This window comes from Arachis hypogaea, chromosome 5 (assembly GCF_003086295.3).
Source record: "Arachis hypogaea cultivar Tifrunner chromosome 5, arahy.Tifrunner.gnm2.J5K5, whole genome shotgun sequence".
Classification (NCBI taxonomy): domain Eukaryota; kingdom Viridiplantae; phylum Streptophyta; class Magnoliopsida; order Fabales; family Fabaceae; genus Arachis; species Arachis hypogaea.
In genome coordinates this window covers 73,452,881-73,469,936 of record NC_092040.1, presented here as the reverse complement: position 1 = coordinate 73,469,936, position 17,056 = coordinate 73,452,881, and the positions used below count along the sequence as shown (strand labels likewise).

General features: G+C 41.4%; 1 protein-coding gene and 1 non-coding gene across 2 annotated transcripts; both read left to right on the top strand.

Moving 5' to 3' along the window:
* The first annotated feature begins 6,054 nt into the window (after positions 1–6,054).
* LOC112803600 (uncharacterized) lies at positions 6,055–6,543 on the top strand. Its single transcript, XM_025847084.1, has one exon. It carries the CDS (start codon positions 6,055–6,057, stop codon positions 6,541–6,543), a length of 489 nt encoding a protein of 162 aa, XP_025702869.1.
* A 9,405-nt stretch (positions 6,544–15,948) lies between these two features.
* Positions 15,949–16,056, top strand: LOC112804516 (small nucleolar RNA R71). The gene has a single exon (XR_003203129.1). It is a non-coding gene; the product is annotated as a small nucleolar RNA R71 (small nucleolar RNA).
* Positions 16,057–17,056: the final 1,000 nt, after the last annotated feature.

Genomic DNA, 17,056 nt, shown 5'->3' with positions numbered 1-17,056 from the left:
CTCTTTAGATCAACCACTAAAATTGAGAAAGAGAAGATGGGTTCACCAATTCATTCCAACCAACAGAGCTCTTCCCCCTAATGAATGGGGTTTAGTGAATCATAGCTCCAATTTCAACAACAATTGCCATCAATCAAAGTTAAACTAAATTGCAAAGAGAGATGAAGAAGAATAAGTAAATGCTTGAAGATTAAGAAAATGAAGAAGAGAAGTTCCAAGATGAACCAAAATTAGCTCTCTGGGTCTTCTCTCGGAAGTACCAAAAGAGTTTCCAAATACCAGTGCTAAAAAGTGTAAAAATGACTAAGTGTAAAAAGTAAAGTAAAAGTGTAAAAGTCCAAAAGTCCTCTACAAGTACATCAATCTCTTCTATTTATACTACTCCCAAAACTTCTTCAGAGATCTCCAATTTGGGTTAGCAATGTGGGCTTTCTCATTGTTGAATTCTTGGCTCAATTGGAAGTGTTGTTAGACTTGGAAAGGAAGAGTTCATTCATCATGTTTCTGGCCCATTGGCTTGGCGTTATTGGCACTAACTCCAGGCCAAATGCACGTTGGCAACGTGCTTGACATTTTCCTGGAAGTGAAGTATGAGACTTGGGCGTTGCTAGCCCAAGTTGTTGCCAACAACTTGCTTCTCCTCTTCTTAGCTCTACTTTCATGCTAAATGTAGCCCAAAATTTGAGTGTCAACCTTCTGCTTCAATATGGACTACTATACATCATTGGAAAGCTCTTGATGTCTATTTTTTAATGCCACTGGAATCACCTCAATTGGACTTTCCTAGCTCAAGTTATGGTTCCTCAAAGAAGGTAAGGTCAAGCTGCCAAGTTGTTGCCAAGTTGTTGTGAATAACGCACCTTCAACCCCAAGTTGGCAACGTGCCCGTGCCTTACTCTCCCCAAGGCAAGGACTTGGGGCTGGCGTTGTTGCAAAACACGCCCCCCTTGTGGCACGTTGGCAACGTGCTCGAGCTACACCCCAAGGCTAATCTCTAGCCTTCTTGAATTTCACTTCATGTTCTTGTTTTTAGGGCTTAAAGATGACTCTGGTTTGGCTTCAATTTTGTGCTCCACCATAGACTATTATATATGGTTGGAAAGCTCTGAATGTCAGCTTTCCAATGCAACTGGAAGCACTCAATTTGGATCTCTGTAGCTCAAGATATCTTCCATTGAAGAGGACATGGTCAGGCTGCCTTGTTGGAGTTGTTGTGAATAACGCCCATACATTTCAAGTTAGCAACGTGCACCACAATTTCCTGGCGTTGTTGTGAATAACTCCTTCTCTTTAGCACGTTGGCAACGTGCTCGAGCCCTTCTCAAGGCTCCATGCTTGCTTTCTGGCGTTGGCAACGTGCATGGCAAGGCCATGGGCGTTGGCAACGTGGGTGCACTTATGGGCGTTGGCAACGTTGGTTGGTGCACTTGTGGACGTTAGCAACTTGGTTGGCAAGGCTTGGAGTTGGCAACTTGATTCTGGCGTTGGCAACTTGGCTGGCAGCACCATTTGGCGTTAGCAACCTGGCTGGCAGCACCATTTGGCGTTAGCAACCTGGCTGGCAGCACCATTTGGCATTGGTAACCTGGCTGGCAGCATCATTTGGCGTTAGCAACCTGGCTGGCACCAAGACTTGGTGCCTAGCCAAGCATTCTTGTGTGGCGTTGGCAACGCCCATTTAGAGTTGGCAACGTGGTTGAGCTTGCTTCCTATGGTGCCAAAGTTGCTTGGTTGTGTGGCGTTGGCAACGCCCTCTTCAAGTTGGCAACGTGGTTGAGCTTGCTCCAGGGCCAAGCTTGTGTGTGTGGCGTTGCCTTCAACAACGCCCATAGTTCTTGGCGTTGGCAACGCCCTCGACACTCCTTCATGGCTTAAGTTCCTTGCTTGTGTGGGCGTTGGCAACTTGGTTATAGAGTTGGCAACGCCAACTTTGCTTCCAGGGTTGCCAAGCTTGCTTGGCGTGGTTGTGTGTGGCGTTGGCAACGCCAGCTTCAAGTTGGCAACGCCAACTTTGCTCCTTGGTTGCCTCCAGGGCCAAGCTTGCCTTGTGTTGTGGCGTTGGCAACGTGGATCTCAAGTTGGCAACGCCAACTTTGCTCCTTGGTTGCCTCCAGGGCCAAGCTTGCCTTGTGTTGTGGCGTTGGCAACGTGGATCTCAAGTTGGCAACGCCAACTTTGCTCCTTGGTTGCCTCCAGGGCCAAGCTTGCCTTGCTTGTGTCATTCTTGCTTCCATGCATCCTTGTTTCATCACCTATCATCAACAAGGGAAATAGCTTCAAAGTCTTACCAATTCAAGCAATAAATTTCATGAGATTCATTCATACTCATTCATATATGCATTCCTTAAATCATTTGCATGAATTTGGCTAGAATTAACATGTTCCTTGATATAATCATGAATGGAAACAAAACTCATAAAAGGACTTGTTTATTTAGAGAAAATGAGTGAATTTAAGCTAAAACTAACTAAACTAACTAACTAATAAAGCAAATATGCACTTGCATCAGCCACCATTCATTTGCTTGATCACTCAGAGCAAATGGGAAGAGTTTTAGCCTGAAGACTTCAGGGTTAACTCCATTGGGCTCTACAATGTCAGCTGAGGAGTCGAGAAACTTACTGTCTGAGTGTCCATGAAAGGAATGCTACAGAAGGCAGACCTAAACATTAGCATAGGAGTCAAGAAGTACTCTTAAGGAAGGTGTCCAATTGAACTGGACTTAATGCCAGGACTTGAATAGCAGAACTGGCTAATGTTGACCTCTAAAGTCCATGGAGTCAATCCAAGGAGCACCTTAAGGAACTTCCAGATGTTCTTAAGGCAGGATTCCGATGAATGCATTTGGCTTAATGCTTTGATCATCTTCTACCAAAGTTCCATGGATTCCACTCAAGATCCTATTAGACACCTTAGGGACTTCAAGTGATGTTCTACTACTAGGCAGGAAGTTCGAGAGGTTCCATTTGGGTAATGCCTTTCACCTTTGAGGAAAAGCCAAAAGTGTTCTACACTTGCCCAATGAATGAGTGATTGGGATTGCTAGAAGGAGTTCTTGAAAATTCTTTCCTTGAGAAATGACAGATAGATTAACAATCAGGTAATAGAACTTTCATAGCATATAACTTCAAAGTTGACCGACAAGAAGACTATAAGAAATACTACTAGTATGACCGAAGAACAGGAAACATAACAATCAACAGGACAATAGAGAATCAAGTGAACAACACAAACATCACAACAGTACCAACAAACCACCATACCACAAACCACATACCAATAAAACCAACCATACAACATCAACCAAGGAAGAAACTACCAAACCTAGCAACCACCACACCAAAGGCAAGCACCCCAACCCAATCAACCACAACCCCTAAATCCCATATCCTTCCCATCTTCCAACCAGATGAGACACTCCGTTCTATCCTCCAAGGCAATAGAATCAAACACTACCTTACTCGGTCAAATCCAAGCCTTCATGACCATACTTCCAATTCAAGGTCTAGCACCACCACTTTACCGAACCCCAAGGGTAGAATCAATGCCTTTACCTTGAGGTCCGGAACCAAATTGCAAGAGAGGACGCCGGAGGCACCATAGATGGGGTCCAATTTTTTTTGTATGTGCGAACTTGGTGCTTGTGTGAGTATTATGCTCTATCCGTTTATGAGGTCTTAAAGCTTCCACCGTTGAAACAGTCGGCCGCCCGTTTGTTTTGGCGGACAAACGTATAATTTCCGTGGTTGGTATAGCGGAGGATGTTTTAGTGAGTATAAAGGGGCTGGTCTTCCCTATTGATTTCCATATTCTCAAGATGCCCCCTAGTGACTCTGGTAGGACATCATCTATTTTGCTTGGAAGGCCATTTTTGAAGACCTCCCGGTTCAAATTGGATGCGTTTTCGGGCACCTACTCGTTTGAGATCGATGGAAGAGAAGTGAGCTTTAATCTTGATGAAGCCATGAGACATCCATCAGAGGATCACTCTATCTTCTGGTGTGATTTGATTGATAACGTTGTAGCCGAAGTCCATCAAGATGGCTTTAATGGAAAGAGTATGATTCAAGACCCAAGTGTGGGGGAGTTCCCATGTATGTGAAGAAGATGCCTTAGCACCTCCAATGATTTCGGAAGACAAAGTGCCAAGTAATGAACAAAATGCGGATTTGAAGCCACTCCCAACCCACCTAAAATATACCTTTCTTGAGGAGAACCAAAAGTTTCTGGTAATAATTGAAAGGGAGCTTATCTCCCACCAAGAAGAGAAGTTGCTTGATGTCTTGAGGAGGAACAAGAAGGCCATTGGGTGGAGGTTGGCAGACTTAATTGGCATTAGCCCCCAAGTATGTGAACACCAAATTTTCCTAGAAGAAGGAGCCAAACCCGTTAGACAACCTCAAAGGCGTCTAAATCCTACCATTCTATAGGTTGTGAAGAAGGAGGTCACCTGGTTATTAGAAGTGGAAATTATCTATCCAATTTAGGATAGTGAGTAGGTGAGTCCCGTCCAAGTGGTTCCAAAGAAATCCGGTGTTACTACAATAAAGAATGAACATGAGGAGCTTATAGCCACAAGAGTCCAAAATTAGGTGAGGGAAGTCTGTGCGTTTCTTGGACATGCAGGTTTTTACTGGTGATTCATTAAGGACTTTAGTAAGGTGGCACTACCTCTCTCTCGATTGTTGCAAAAGGATGTGGAATTTGAATTGAGTGAAGAGTGCATGGAGCCATTTGACAAGCTCAAAATTACTTTGACCCAAGCTCCCATAGTGAGAGGGCCAGACAGAACTAGACCATTCAAAATCATGTGTGACACCTCAAACTATGCGGTGGGAGCGGCGCTAGGTCAGCGCGAGGATAAAATTCTCTATGTCATTGCCTATGCCTCCAAGACTTTAGATGGAGCACAATCCAATTATACTACCACCGAGAAGGAATTGTTAGCTATTGTCTTTGCCTTGGATAAATTCTGGGCTTATTTACTTGGCTCCAAGGTGGTAGTATACTCGGATCATGCGGCATTGAAATATTTGTTGGCCAAGAAGGAATCCAAACCAAGGTTGATCCGATGGGTGTTGCTATTGCAAGAATTTGACCTAGAAATCAAAGATAGGAGTGCTTCGCAAAATCTAGTGGCGGGCCACTTGAGTCGCCTTGAGCACACAAAGGGCGATCCCACTCCTATCAATGATACATTTCCCCTTGAGGGCTTGCTAGCAATATCTGAGGTGACCCATTGGTATGCACTTATTGCCAATTACTTGGTTGCCCGCATCTTTCCTCCCGATTTCTCTCAACATCAAAAGGATAAGCTTAAAAGTGAATCCATATTATGTATGGGATAACCCGTACTTATGGAGATGTGGTGCCGATCAAGTAATTCAAAGGAGCATACCACAATCCGAGCATCAAGCTATCCTAGAGGCTTGCCACTCTTCCGAGGGTGGTGGCCATTTTGGTCCTCAAAGGACGGCTCGGAAGGTCTTGGATTATGGATTTTGGTGGCCTACACTTTTCAAGGATGCATTTCTCTTTTGTAAATCTTGTCTACCATGCCTTAGATTTGGAAATATCTCCAAGAAGGATGAAATACCCCAACAAACTATGTTATTTTGTGAGGTTTTTGATGTTTGGGGTATTGACTTCATGGGGCCCTTCCCAAACTCTAATGGTTTCCTCTATATTCTACTAGTTGTTGATTATGTTTCCAAATGGGTGGAAGTGATTCCCACCTGGACGGATGATGCTAATATGCTACTTTCTTTTGTTCGCAATAATATAATTTGTCGCTTTGGATCACCACGAGCAATCGTGAGTGATCAAGGCTCTCACTTTTGCAACAAGACAATGGCAGGGTTAATGAAGAAGTATGGCATCATTCATAAAGTGGCCACGGGATACCACCCCCAAACAAATGGCCAAGCCGAGGTCTCCAACTAGGAAATCAAGCACATATTAGAAAAGGTTGTGAAGACTCATAGGAAGGATTGGCGTACTAAGTTCGGCGATGCGCTTTGGGCCTACCGGACAGCTTACAAGACGCCAGTTGGGATGAACCCGTTCCAGTTGGTCTATGGGAAGGCTTGCCATCTTCCGGTGGAGATAGAGCATAAGGCGTATTGGGCCATAAAAGAATGTAGCACAGGATTTGGGGTTGGAGTCGAAAGGAAGCTACAATTGGTGGAGCTTGAGTTCCTTCGATTGGAAGCCTGTGAGAATTCAAGGCTTTACAAGGAGAAGATGAAAGTGGTGTATGATAGAAACATAAGAAGAAGAGAGTTTAGAGCGGGTGAGTTAGTTCTCCTCTACAACTCTAGGTTGAGTTTGATGCCCAGGAAGTTGAGATCAAGGTGGGGAGGTCCTTATAGAGTGGAGAAAGCTGAGCCATATGGGGTCTACCACCTAAGACACCCTTTAAGCCCCAATATCTTCAAAGTTAATGGCCATCGTCTGAAGTTATACCATGGAGAGAAGATGAAAAGCAACAAAGAAGTTGAGGTGTTCCTTCTCGAGGACGCACCTGAAGGCGAAAAGAATTGAGATCATGACCGTCCAACTTAAGGACGTTAAAGAAAAGTGCTAGGTGGGAGGCACCCCACCACGGTATGATCTTCCTTTGTAAATCGTTTCTTGTATATAGATCTTTTGCATCTTTGTGACTTTTGTGATTGCTTGATTTGTGATTTGTTCATAGTAGGATCGATTTTGCTCGATTTTTGTGTCATATTGCTCATGAGATTGATAATGGTTTGAGTGAATTGAGATGTTGAAGAAATGCTTGAGGTTGAGTGTTACATGAAATTCTTGATATTTTTGAACCCTTTAGCATGCATTACTACCAATTTGTGCTATAATTGCCCTTCCTCATGTATAAAGAAAAAAAAAAGGGCATCCACGTGCAAGCGTGCTGTGCGCGACCCACGCGTAAGCGGGGGCGACGCATACGCGTCGGTTGCTTAATTTGGACTCTATGATACAAAAACCCGAGAGTTATGCCCACTTTATACCTACTTTGTGCTAGGCGCCCCACACGTAAGCGTGGGCAACGCGTATGTGTCGATTGTGCTGCATGCCACTCCCGGTACAAAAACCCGAGAATTGAGCCTACCTTGTGCCAATTTTGTGCCCAAGGCACAACTCTGCCCACGCGTGCGCGTCACCTGATGTGTACGCGTCCCTTCTCTTCTCTGCGACCCACGCGCATGCATGGTAGATACCTACGCGTCACTTGTCTCATCCACGCGTACGCGTAGAGTGTGCGCACGCGTCGATCACCTGACGCACCTTATACCCAGCGCACCCTATTTTTGAGTTCCTCTTCACCTCATTCTTCCATTTCTTCTTCTCCCATATCCCATCCCCTTACCACCCTTGTCTCCGGCAACTCCACCAGAGACCATCTTCCATGGCTACCACCACCTCCGAAGGCCCTATAATTTCTCTCCCCTCTCCTTCTTTCCCCTCTCCTTTCGTATTTCCAACCCACACTCCACCTTACTTTCATTCCCTTCTCAAGGTTCCACTCCTACTTCTTCTTCTCTTTTATCTTCTTTTAAATTTTTTCCTCTACTAGTTGCATTTGCTAACTCTCTTGATTTTCCTCTTAGTTGTATTTCTATTAATTGATTCTTGCTTATGTGCTCTCTTTCTTTTCTTATTTTTCCGTGGGTGTTGAACTTTGAGTTTTTATCTTGCTTTGATGATTCATTTTGTTATTTCTTAATTCCTTTGTTACTATGTGGTGTTGCGTTGTTGTTTGGTAGTCCATTTGGGGCTTTACATGATTGAATTCTCCTTACTTGCTCAATGTTTGAATGTTGCATGCCAAGTGTTTGTTGAAAGGAACCTATATTATTTTGGGTCAATTTGTTCTTATGCTCTTAACTTGGTGCTTCTTCTTCATACACTTGCTCCTCTCTAAGTGCATTGCACCTATTTTACCTTATGTTTACTGTAACAACCCCGATTTTCAAGTACGCGAGATCTTTTCTGAAAGTACGGATTTCTCCAGAAGATCATTAAGGGGAGAACCTCTATTATATCATCAAGCATCTCAATCCTCATTGTCATTATATTATCTTTAACTCAGGACCTTAGTGGAGATAAGCCCGACAATGCAATTGTGAAGGACCTAGTTTTTGAACCGTATCGGTTAGGAGTTTTGATTCTATTTTTCGTAAATAGTCTCTGTTTGACGAACCGGACTCGATTCATAAGAGAAGAAAGATAATAGTATAATATTTTTATTATATTAGTATTAGAAGATGCTTGAATGATATTATAAGGTTACCTGGTCTGTTTTAGTTAAAAGCAGGAAATCGGTTTAACTAGGTTCATAGTTTACTGGTGCAGCTTAGCACCAACACTCTCTGATGACTTTAGCAATGCTAAGGCCTCATTATACATGTTTTATTCTCACAATAAATATGTTACTAGTGTCATTTATGCTAGTAGCTCAGAAAATAATTTTTAGAGATGTTTTTACAAGTGTTCCGATACATCTAGTTTTAGTAGTTATACACCTTAGATATTTTAATATTATTTTAATCCACCTTCAAGACAACCAATCAAAACTCACCCTACACCCCCAAGACACTCCAAGGCTGGTCATTTACTCCCTTTGGCCGAAAATAACAAGAGAGAAAAGAGAGAAACTTTCATGAACACTAAATCTTCAAAGCTTGATTTCTTCTGAACTAAAACTCAAATCAAAACTCCGATTTCACCAAAATGATCCTTTCTTCTTTCTCTACATGATCATATGACTTATCAAGGCTGGAAATAATGTGAGATAGCTGTCTCCTTCCCTCTTCAATTCGGTTTTCAAGGAAACATGCTTAAATATGTGTTTTCTTGATGTTCTTCCTTAGGAATCATGCTTAACTTGACTTGAGGGCCAAGAAACGTGACTTTCCAGAAAGTATAAGGTTAGAAATCACTTCTTAACATGCTGAGAGAGATTTGGTTAGTTGAGGGTTTTTGGATTTAAAGTTGTTCTTGATGTGATTTAGGAGGAAAAAGTGCTTAAGGACCACCTGAAAGTCTAACCGAATTTGGAGCAGCAAAACCAGGTAGGGTTTGACGAATTTAATCTTGATTATGTGTGTTTGAGTTGTGTGAATGTTGTATGATTTGGCTGTGCTAAAAAATGGTTGCATATATGATTGATTCTTGGTGAAAATTTGATGAAATTTTGATGAAATTCATGCTTTAAAGTTCATGTTCTTGGAGCAGCTGGAAAAATGAAACCCTAGGCTTAAATTGAGGTTGAATTTGTGTTGAAATCATGTGAGAAAGATGGGGTTTTAATGGATGCTAATTTATTTTGAATTATGGTAAAAATCGGTTGCTGAAAAGACTGAAAAACGGGTAAAAACAGAGAAAAAAATATGAAGAATTTATAAAGAACATGAAGAACACTTTGAGTGTGATGAAGAACAGTGAAGAATAGGCTTTAGATCCTTAAAAGGGCAAGGAAGTAAAATTTTTGGTGTTTAAGGGGTTATTTGGTAATTTCTGAAAGTTAGGGTGGTTAAAGTAGAAATATTAAACGTTACGGGTGGTAAAAAGTGGGTTTTAAAGGTTAAAAGTAAAAGGTAAGTTAATTTTCAAAATTAATGATAAAATAATAAATAATAAGAAAATATTAAATAATAATATTTAATTAAAAATAATATTTTAATAAAAATAATAAAATAATGTGGAAAAGGCAGTTTTCTGTAAAAGCTTTAGAAAGACAATTTTAAGCGTAGAATCTCATAATTACCTTCATAAAACACTTAGGGAGTGGTAAGAATATATTAGTGAGGCAAAGATAAGAGAAGGATAAAAAGTTGAAGAAAAGATAAAAGTCGAAGAAAAAGTCTGTAAAGTTTTAATGACAGAAAAATAGACAGAGACTATTGAACAAACTAGGGCAACATAGTTAGTCCTTAAGTTGCGACTAGGATTAGGTATTATATGAAAAGTTAAACTGTTTTAGTATAGAGGAACCTATACTTGGGATAGGTTAACTATTCATATCGAAATTTACATAAGCTTTAAATACATACGTTAAGCAGAGAAATCAAAACAGAGTAGAGAAACACAGAAAATAGAGTAACCAGACCAGAGTAAAGAGGTAAGGAGAAAAAAGTAATATAGATACAGAGAAAAGAGTAATCAGAACAAAGTAAAGAGACAGATAGAGAAGAGCAGTAAAACACACGAACTGATAATGTTAAATACGGGAAGTACCTGGTGCACGAAATTGTGATCAGCAATGGCGCCATCAACATGGTACGCACAATTGTAATCTCAACTATTTATCACAACTCTGCACAACTAACCAGCAAGTGCACTGGGTCGTCTAAGTAATAAACCTTACGCGAGTAAGGGTCGATCCCACGGAGATTGTTGGTATGAAGCAAGCTATGGTCACTGGTGCGCGAAATTGTGAACAATACTTTTCACAACTCTCATAATCCCCGGTCATGAACCCCAAAAACTTGGTGTTCAATACCATGGCATTACACAACTTCGCACAACTAACCAGCAAGTGCACTGGGTCGTCCAAGTAATAAACCTTACGCGAGCAAGGGTCGATCCCACGGAGATTGTTGGTATGAAGCAAGCTATGGTCACCTTGTAAATCTTAGTCAGGCAGACTCAAATGGATATGGTGATGAACGAAAATAACATAAAAGATAAAGATAGAGATACTTATGTAATTCATTGGTAGGAACTTCAGATAAGCGCATGAAGATGCCTTCCCTTCCGTCTCTCTGCTTTCCTACTGTCTTCATCCAATCCTTCTTACTCCTTTCCATGGCAAGCTTAAGCAAGGGTTTCACCGTTGTCAGTGGCTACCTCCCATCCTCTCAGTGAAAGCGATTGCATATGCTCTGTCACAGCATAGCGGAATTCATCTGTCGGTTCTCAATCAGGCCGGAATAGAATCCAGTGATTCTTTTGCGTCTGTCACTAACGCCCCGCCCTCAGGAGTTTGAAGCACGTCACAGTCATTCAGTCATTGAATCCTACTCAGAATACCACAGACAAGGTTAGACCTTCCGGATTCTCTTGAATGCTGCCATCAGTTCTCGCCTATACCACGAAGATTCTGATCTCACGGAATGGTTGGCTCGTTTGTCAGACGAGCACTCGGTTGTCAGGCGATCAACCATGCATCGTGCAATCAAGAATCCAAGAGATATTCACTAGAGCCTTGGTTGCTTGTAGAACAAGAGTGGTTGTCAGTCACCTTGTTCATAGGTGAGAATGATGATGAGTGTCACAGATCATCACATTCATCAAGTTGAAGAACAAGTGATATCTTGGATAAAGAACAAGCGGAATTGAATGGAAGAACAATAGTAATTGCATTAATACTCGAGGTACAGCAGAGCTCCACACCTTAATCTATGGTGTGTAGAAACTCCACCGTTGAAAATACATAAGAACAAAAGTGATCATTGGTTTCGGTCCCAGAGAGGGAACCAGAAGAACCAAGATGAAAATACAATAGTAAAAGGTCCTATATATAGAGAACTAGTAGCCTAGGGTGTACAGAGATGAGTAAATGACATAAAAATCCACTTTCGGGCCCACTTGGTGTGTGCTTGGGCTGAGCAATGAAGCAATTTCGTGTAGAGACTCTTCTTGGAGTTAAACGCCAGCTTTTATGCCAGTTTGGGCGTTTAACTCCCATTTAGGTGCCAGTTCCGGCGTTTAACGCTGGAAATTCTGTAGGTGACTTTGAACGCCGGTTTGGGCCATCAAATCTTGGGCAAAGTATGGACTATCATATATTGCTGGAAAGTCCAGGATGTCTACTTTCCAACGCCGTTGAGAGCGCGCCAATTGGGCTTCTGTAGCTCCAGAAAATCCACTTTGAGTGCAGGGAGGTCAGAATCCAACAGCATCTGCAGTCCTTTTCAGTCTCTGAATCAGATTTTTGCTCAGGTCCCTCAATTTCAGCCAGAAAATACCTGAAATCACAGAAAAACACACAAACTCATAGTAAAGTCCAGAAAAGTAAATTTTAGCTAAAAACTAATAAAAATATACTAAGAACTCAACTAAAACTACCAAAAACATACTAAAAACAATGCCAAAAAGTGTATAAATTATCCACTCATCACAACACCAAACTTAAATTGTTGCTTGTCCCCAAGCAACTGAAAATCAAACAAGATAAAAAGAAGAGAATATACTATAGACTCCAAATTATCAATGAAACTAAGCTCCAAATTAGATGAGCGGGACTAGTAGCGTTTTGCCTCCGAACAGTTTTGGCACCTCACTTTATCCTTTGAAATTCAGAATGATTGGCTTCTTTAGGAACTCAGAATCCAGATAGTGTTATTGATTCTCCTAGTTAAGTATGATGATTCTTGAACACAGCTACTTATTGAGTCTTGGCCGTGGCCCAAAGCATTCTGTCTTTCCAGTATTACCACCGGATACATACATGCCACAGACACATAATTGGGTGAACCTTTTCAGATTGTGACTCAGCTTTGCTAGAGTCCCCAATTAGAGGTGTCCAGGGTTCTTAAGCACACTCTTTTTGCCTTGGATCACAACTTTATTTCTTTCTTTTTCTTTCTTTTTCTCTTTCTCTCTCTCTCTTTTTTTTTTCGTATTCACTGCTTTTTCTTGCTTCAAGAATCATTTTTATGATTTTTCAGATCCTCAGTAACATGTCTCCTTTTTCATCATTCTTTCAAGAGCCAACAATTTTAACATTCATGAACAACAAATTCAAAAGACATATGCACTGTTCAAGCATACATTCAGAAAACAAAAAGTATTGTCACCACATCAAACTAATTAAGCTAGTTTTAAAGATGAATTTGAAATCCTGTACTTCTTGTTCTTTTGTGATAAAAACAGTTTTCTTTTAAGAAAGGTGATGGATTCATAGGACATTCATAACTTTAAGGCATAGACACTAAGACACTAATGATCATAAGACACAAACAGGGATAAACATAAAGCATAATTTTTGAAAAACAGAAAAATAAAGAACAAGGAGATTAAAGAACGGGTCCACCTCAGTGATGGCGGCTTGTTCTTCCTCTTGAAGGTCTTATGGAGTGCTTGAGCTCCTCAATGTCTATTCCTTGTCTTTGTTGCTCCTCTCTCAGTTGTCCCATGTTGGAACTCAATTCTCCTAGGGAGGTGTTCAATTGCTCCCAATAGTCTTGTGGAGGAAAGTGCATCCCTTGAGGCATCTCAGGGATCCCATGATGAGAGGGGTCTCTTGTTTGCTCCATCCTTTTCTTAGTGATGGGCTTGAGGTCATGCCTTCTCAGTTGAACCGGTTTCCCTCTTGAATCTCTCTTTTATTGAACGCCCTCTTCACAAATGTCTATAAGGACTTGGTCCAACCTTTGATCAAATTTGACCCTTCTTCATGGCCACAACTTCATAGAAGTGGTCTTGATGCATCCTTGAGATGAATCTCTCCATCTCCCTTGACTCGGAGGTGAAAGCTTTTGCCTTCCCTTTCCTCTTTTTAGAGGTTTCTCCGGCCTTGGATGCCATAAATGGTTATCGAAAAACAAAAAGCAACGCTTTTACCACACCAAACTTAAAAGGTTTGCTCGTCCTCGAGCAAAAGAAGAAAGAAGAGAGTAGAAGAAGAAGGAATGAGGAAGAAGGGAATGGCTTTGTGTTTCGGCCATTATGGGTGGGTTTGTGTGGGAAAGTGGTTGAATTTGAATGGTGAGGTAGGAGAGGTTTTATAAAGGATGGAGGTGAGTGGTGAATGGTGAAGAAGAAGAGAGGGTGGTGGGGTTAGTGGGGATCCTGTGGGGTCCACAGATCCTTAGGTGTCAAGAAAAAGTCATCCCTGCACCAAATGGTATTCAAAAACACGTTTTGAGCCAATTCTGGCGTTAAACGCCGGGCTGGTGCCCATTTCTGGCGTTTAACACCAGGTTCTTGCCCTTTCCTGGCGTTTAACGCCAGTCTGGTGCCCTTTTCTGGCGTTAAACGCCCAGAATGGTGCCAGACTGGGCGTTAAACGCCCAACTGCTAGCCTCACTGGCGTTTAAACGCCAGTGAGTTCTTCCTCCAGGGTGTGCTGTTTTTCTTCCTGTTTTGCATTCTGTTTTTGCTTTTTCAATTGATTTTGTGACTTCTCATGATCATCAACCTACAAAAAAAACATAAAATAACAAAGGAAAATATATAAAATATAACATTGGGTTGCCTCCCAACAAGCGCTTCTTTAATGTCAGTAGCTTGACAGAGGACTCTCATGGAGCCTCACAGATACTCAGAGCCATGTAGGAACCTCCCAACACCAAACTTAGAGTTTGAATGTGGGGGTTCAACACCAAACTTAGAGTTTGGTTGTGGCCTCCCAACACCAAACTTAGAGTTTGACTGTGGGGGCTCTGTTTGACTCTGTTTTGAGAGAAGCTCTTCATGCTTCCTCTCCATGATGATAGAGGGATATCCTTGGGCCTTAAACACCAAGGATTCTTCATTCACTTGAATGATCAACTCTCCTCTATCAACATCAATCACAGCCTTTGCTGTGGCTAGGAAGGGTCTGCCAAGGATGATGGATTCATCCATGCTCTTCCCAGTCTCTAGGACTATGAAATCAGTAGGGATGTAATGGTCTTCAACCTTTACCAGAACATCCTCTACAAGTCCATAGGCTTGTTTTCTTGAGTTGTCTGCCATCTCTAGTGAGATTTTTGCAGCTTGCACCTCAAAGATCCCTAATTTCTCCATTACAGAGAGGGGCATGAGGTTTACACTTGATCCTAAGTCACACAAGGCCTTCTTGAAGATCATGGTGCCTATGGTACAAGGTATAGAAAACTTCCCAGGATCCTGTCTCTTTTGAGGCAGTTTCTGCCTAGACAAGTCATTCAGTTCTTTGGTGAGCAAAGGGGGTTCATCCTCCCAAGTCGCATTTCCAAATAACTTGTCATTCAGCTTCATGATTGCTCCAAGGTAATTAGCAACTTGCTCTTCAGTGACATACTCATCCTCTTCAGAGGAAGAATACTCATCAGAGCTCATGAATGGCAGAAGTAAGTCCAATGGAATCTCTATGGTCTCAGTTTGAGCCTCAGATTCCCATGGTTCCTCATTGGGGAACTCATTGGAGGCCAGTGGACGTCCAGTGAGGTCTTCCTCAGTGGCGTTCACTGCCTCTTCTTCCTCCCAAAATTCGGCCATGTTGATGGCCTTGCACTCTCCTTTTGGATTTTCTTCTGTATTGCTTGGGAGAGTACTAGGAGGGAGTTCAGTAATTTTCTTGCTCAGCTGACCCACTTGTCCTTCCAAGTTTCTGATGGAGGACCTTGTTTCAGTCATGAAACTTTGAGTGGTTTTGATTAGATCAGAGACCATGGTTGCTAAGTCAGAGGTATTCTGCTTAGAACTCTCTGACTGTTGCTGAGAAGATGATGGAAAAGGCTTGCTATTGCTAAACCTGTTTCTTCCACCATTATTGTTATTGAAACCTTGTTGAGGTCTTTGTTGATCCTTCCATGAAAGACTTGGATGATTCCTCCATGAAGGATTATAGGTGTTTCCATAGGGTTCTCCCATGTAATTCACCTCTTCCATTGAAGGGTTCTCAGGATCATAAGCTTCTTCCTCAGATGAAGCTTTCTTAGTACTGCTTGGTGCGTTTTGCATTCCAGACAGACTTTGAGAAATCATATTGACTTGTTGAGTCAATATTTTGTTCTGAGCCAATATGGCATTCAGAGTGTCAATCTCAAGAACTCCTTTCTTCTGACCAGTCCCATTGTTCACGGGATTTCTTTCAGAAGTGTACATGAATTGGTTATTTGCAACCATTTCAATCAGTTCTTGAGCCTCAGTAGGCGTCTTCTTCAGATGAAGAGATCCTCCAGAAGAGCTATCCAAAGACATTTTGGATATTTCAGAGAGACCATCATAGAAAATACCTATGATGCTCCATTCAGAAAGCATGTCTGAGGGACACTTTCTGATTAATTGTTTGTATCTTTCCCAAGCTTCATAGAGGGATTCTCCATCCTTCTGTCTGAAGGTTTGGACTTCCACTCTAAGCTTACTCAATCTTTGAGGTGGAAAGAACTTTGCCAAGAAGGCATTGACTAGCTTTTCCCAAGAGTCCAGGCTTTCTTTAGGTTGAGAATCCAACCATATTTTAGCTCTGTCTTTTACAGCAAAAGGGAATAGCATAAGTCTGTAGACCTCAGGGTCAACCCCATTAGTCTTGACAGTGTCACAGATTTGCAAGAATTCAGTTAAAAACTGATGAGGATCTTCCAATGGAAGTCCATGGAACTTGCAATTCTGTTGCATTAGAGAAACTAATTGAGGCTTAAGCTCAAAGTTGTTTGCTCCAATGGCAGGGATAGAGATGCTTCTCCCATAAAAGTTGGGAGTAGGTGCAGTAAAGTCACCCAGCACCTTCCTTGCATTGTTGGCATTGTTGTTGTTTTCGGCTGCCATGGGTTCTTCTTGTTTAAAGATTTCTGTTAGGTCCTCTACAGAGAGTTGTGCCTTAGCTTCTCTTAGCTTTCGCTTCAAGGTCCTTTCAGGTTCAGGGTCAGCTTCAACAAGAATGCCTTTGTCTTTGTTCCTGCTCATATGAAAGAGAAGAGAACAAGAAAATGTGGAATCCTCTATGTCACAGTATAGAGATTCCTTGAGGTGTCAGAGGAAAGAAAAGTAGAAGACAGAAGTAGAAAATTCGAACTTATCAAAGAAGAAGGAGTTCGAATTTTGCATTAAGGAATAGTGTTAGTCCATAAATAGAAGGATGTGAGAGGAGGGAAGGTAATTTCCGAAAATTAAGTAAAAGAATTTTGAAAACATTTTGAAAAACATTAATTGATTTTCGAAAATAAGAGTGGGAAAGAAATCAAGTGATTTTTGAAAAAGATTTTGAAATTAGAAGTAAAAAAGATTTGATTGAAAACTATTTTGAAAAAGATGTGATTAAAAAGATTTGATTGAAAAGTTATGGTTTTAAAAAGATATGATTGAAAAGATATGATTTGAAAACAATTTTAAAAGATTTGATTTTGAAAATAACTTGGCTATC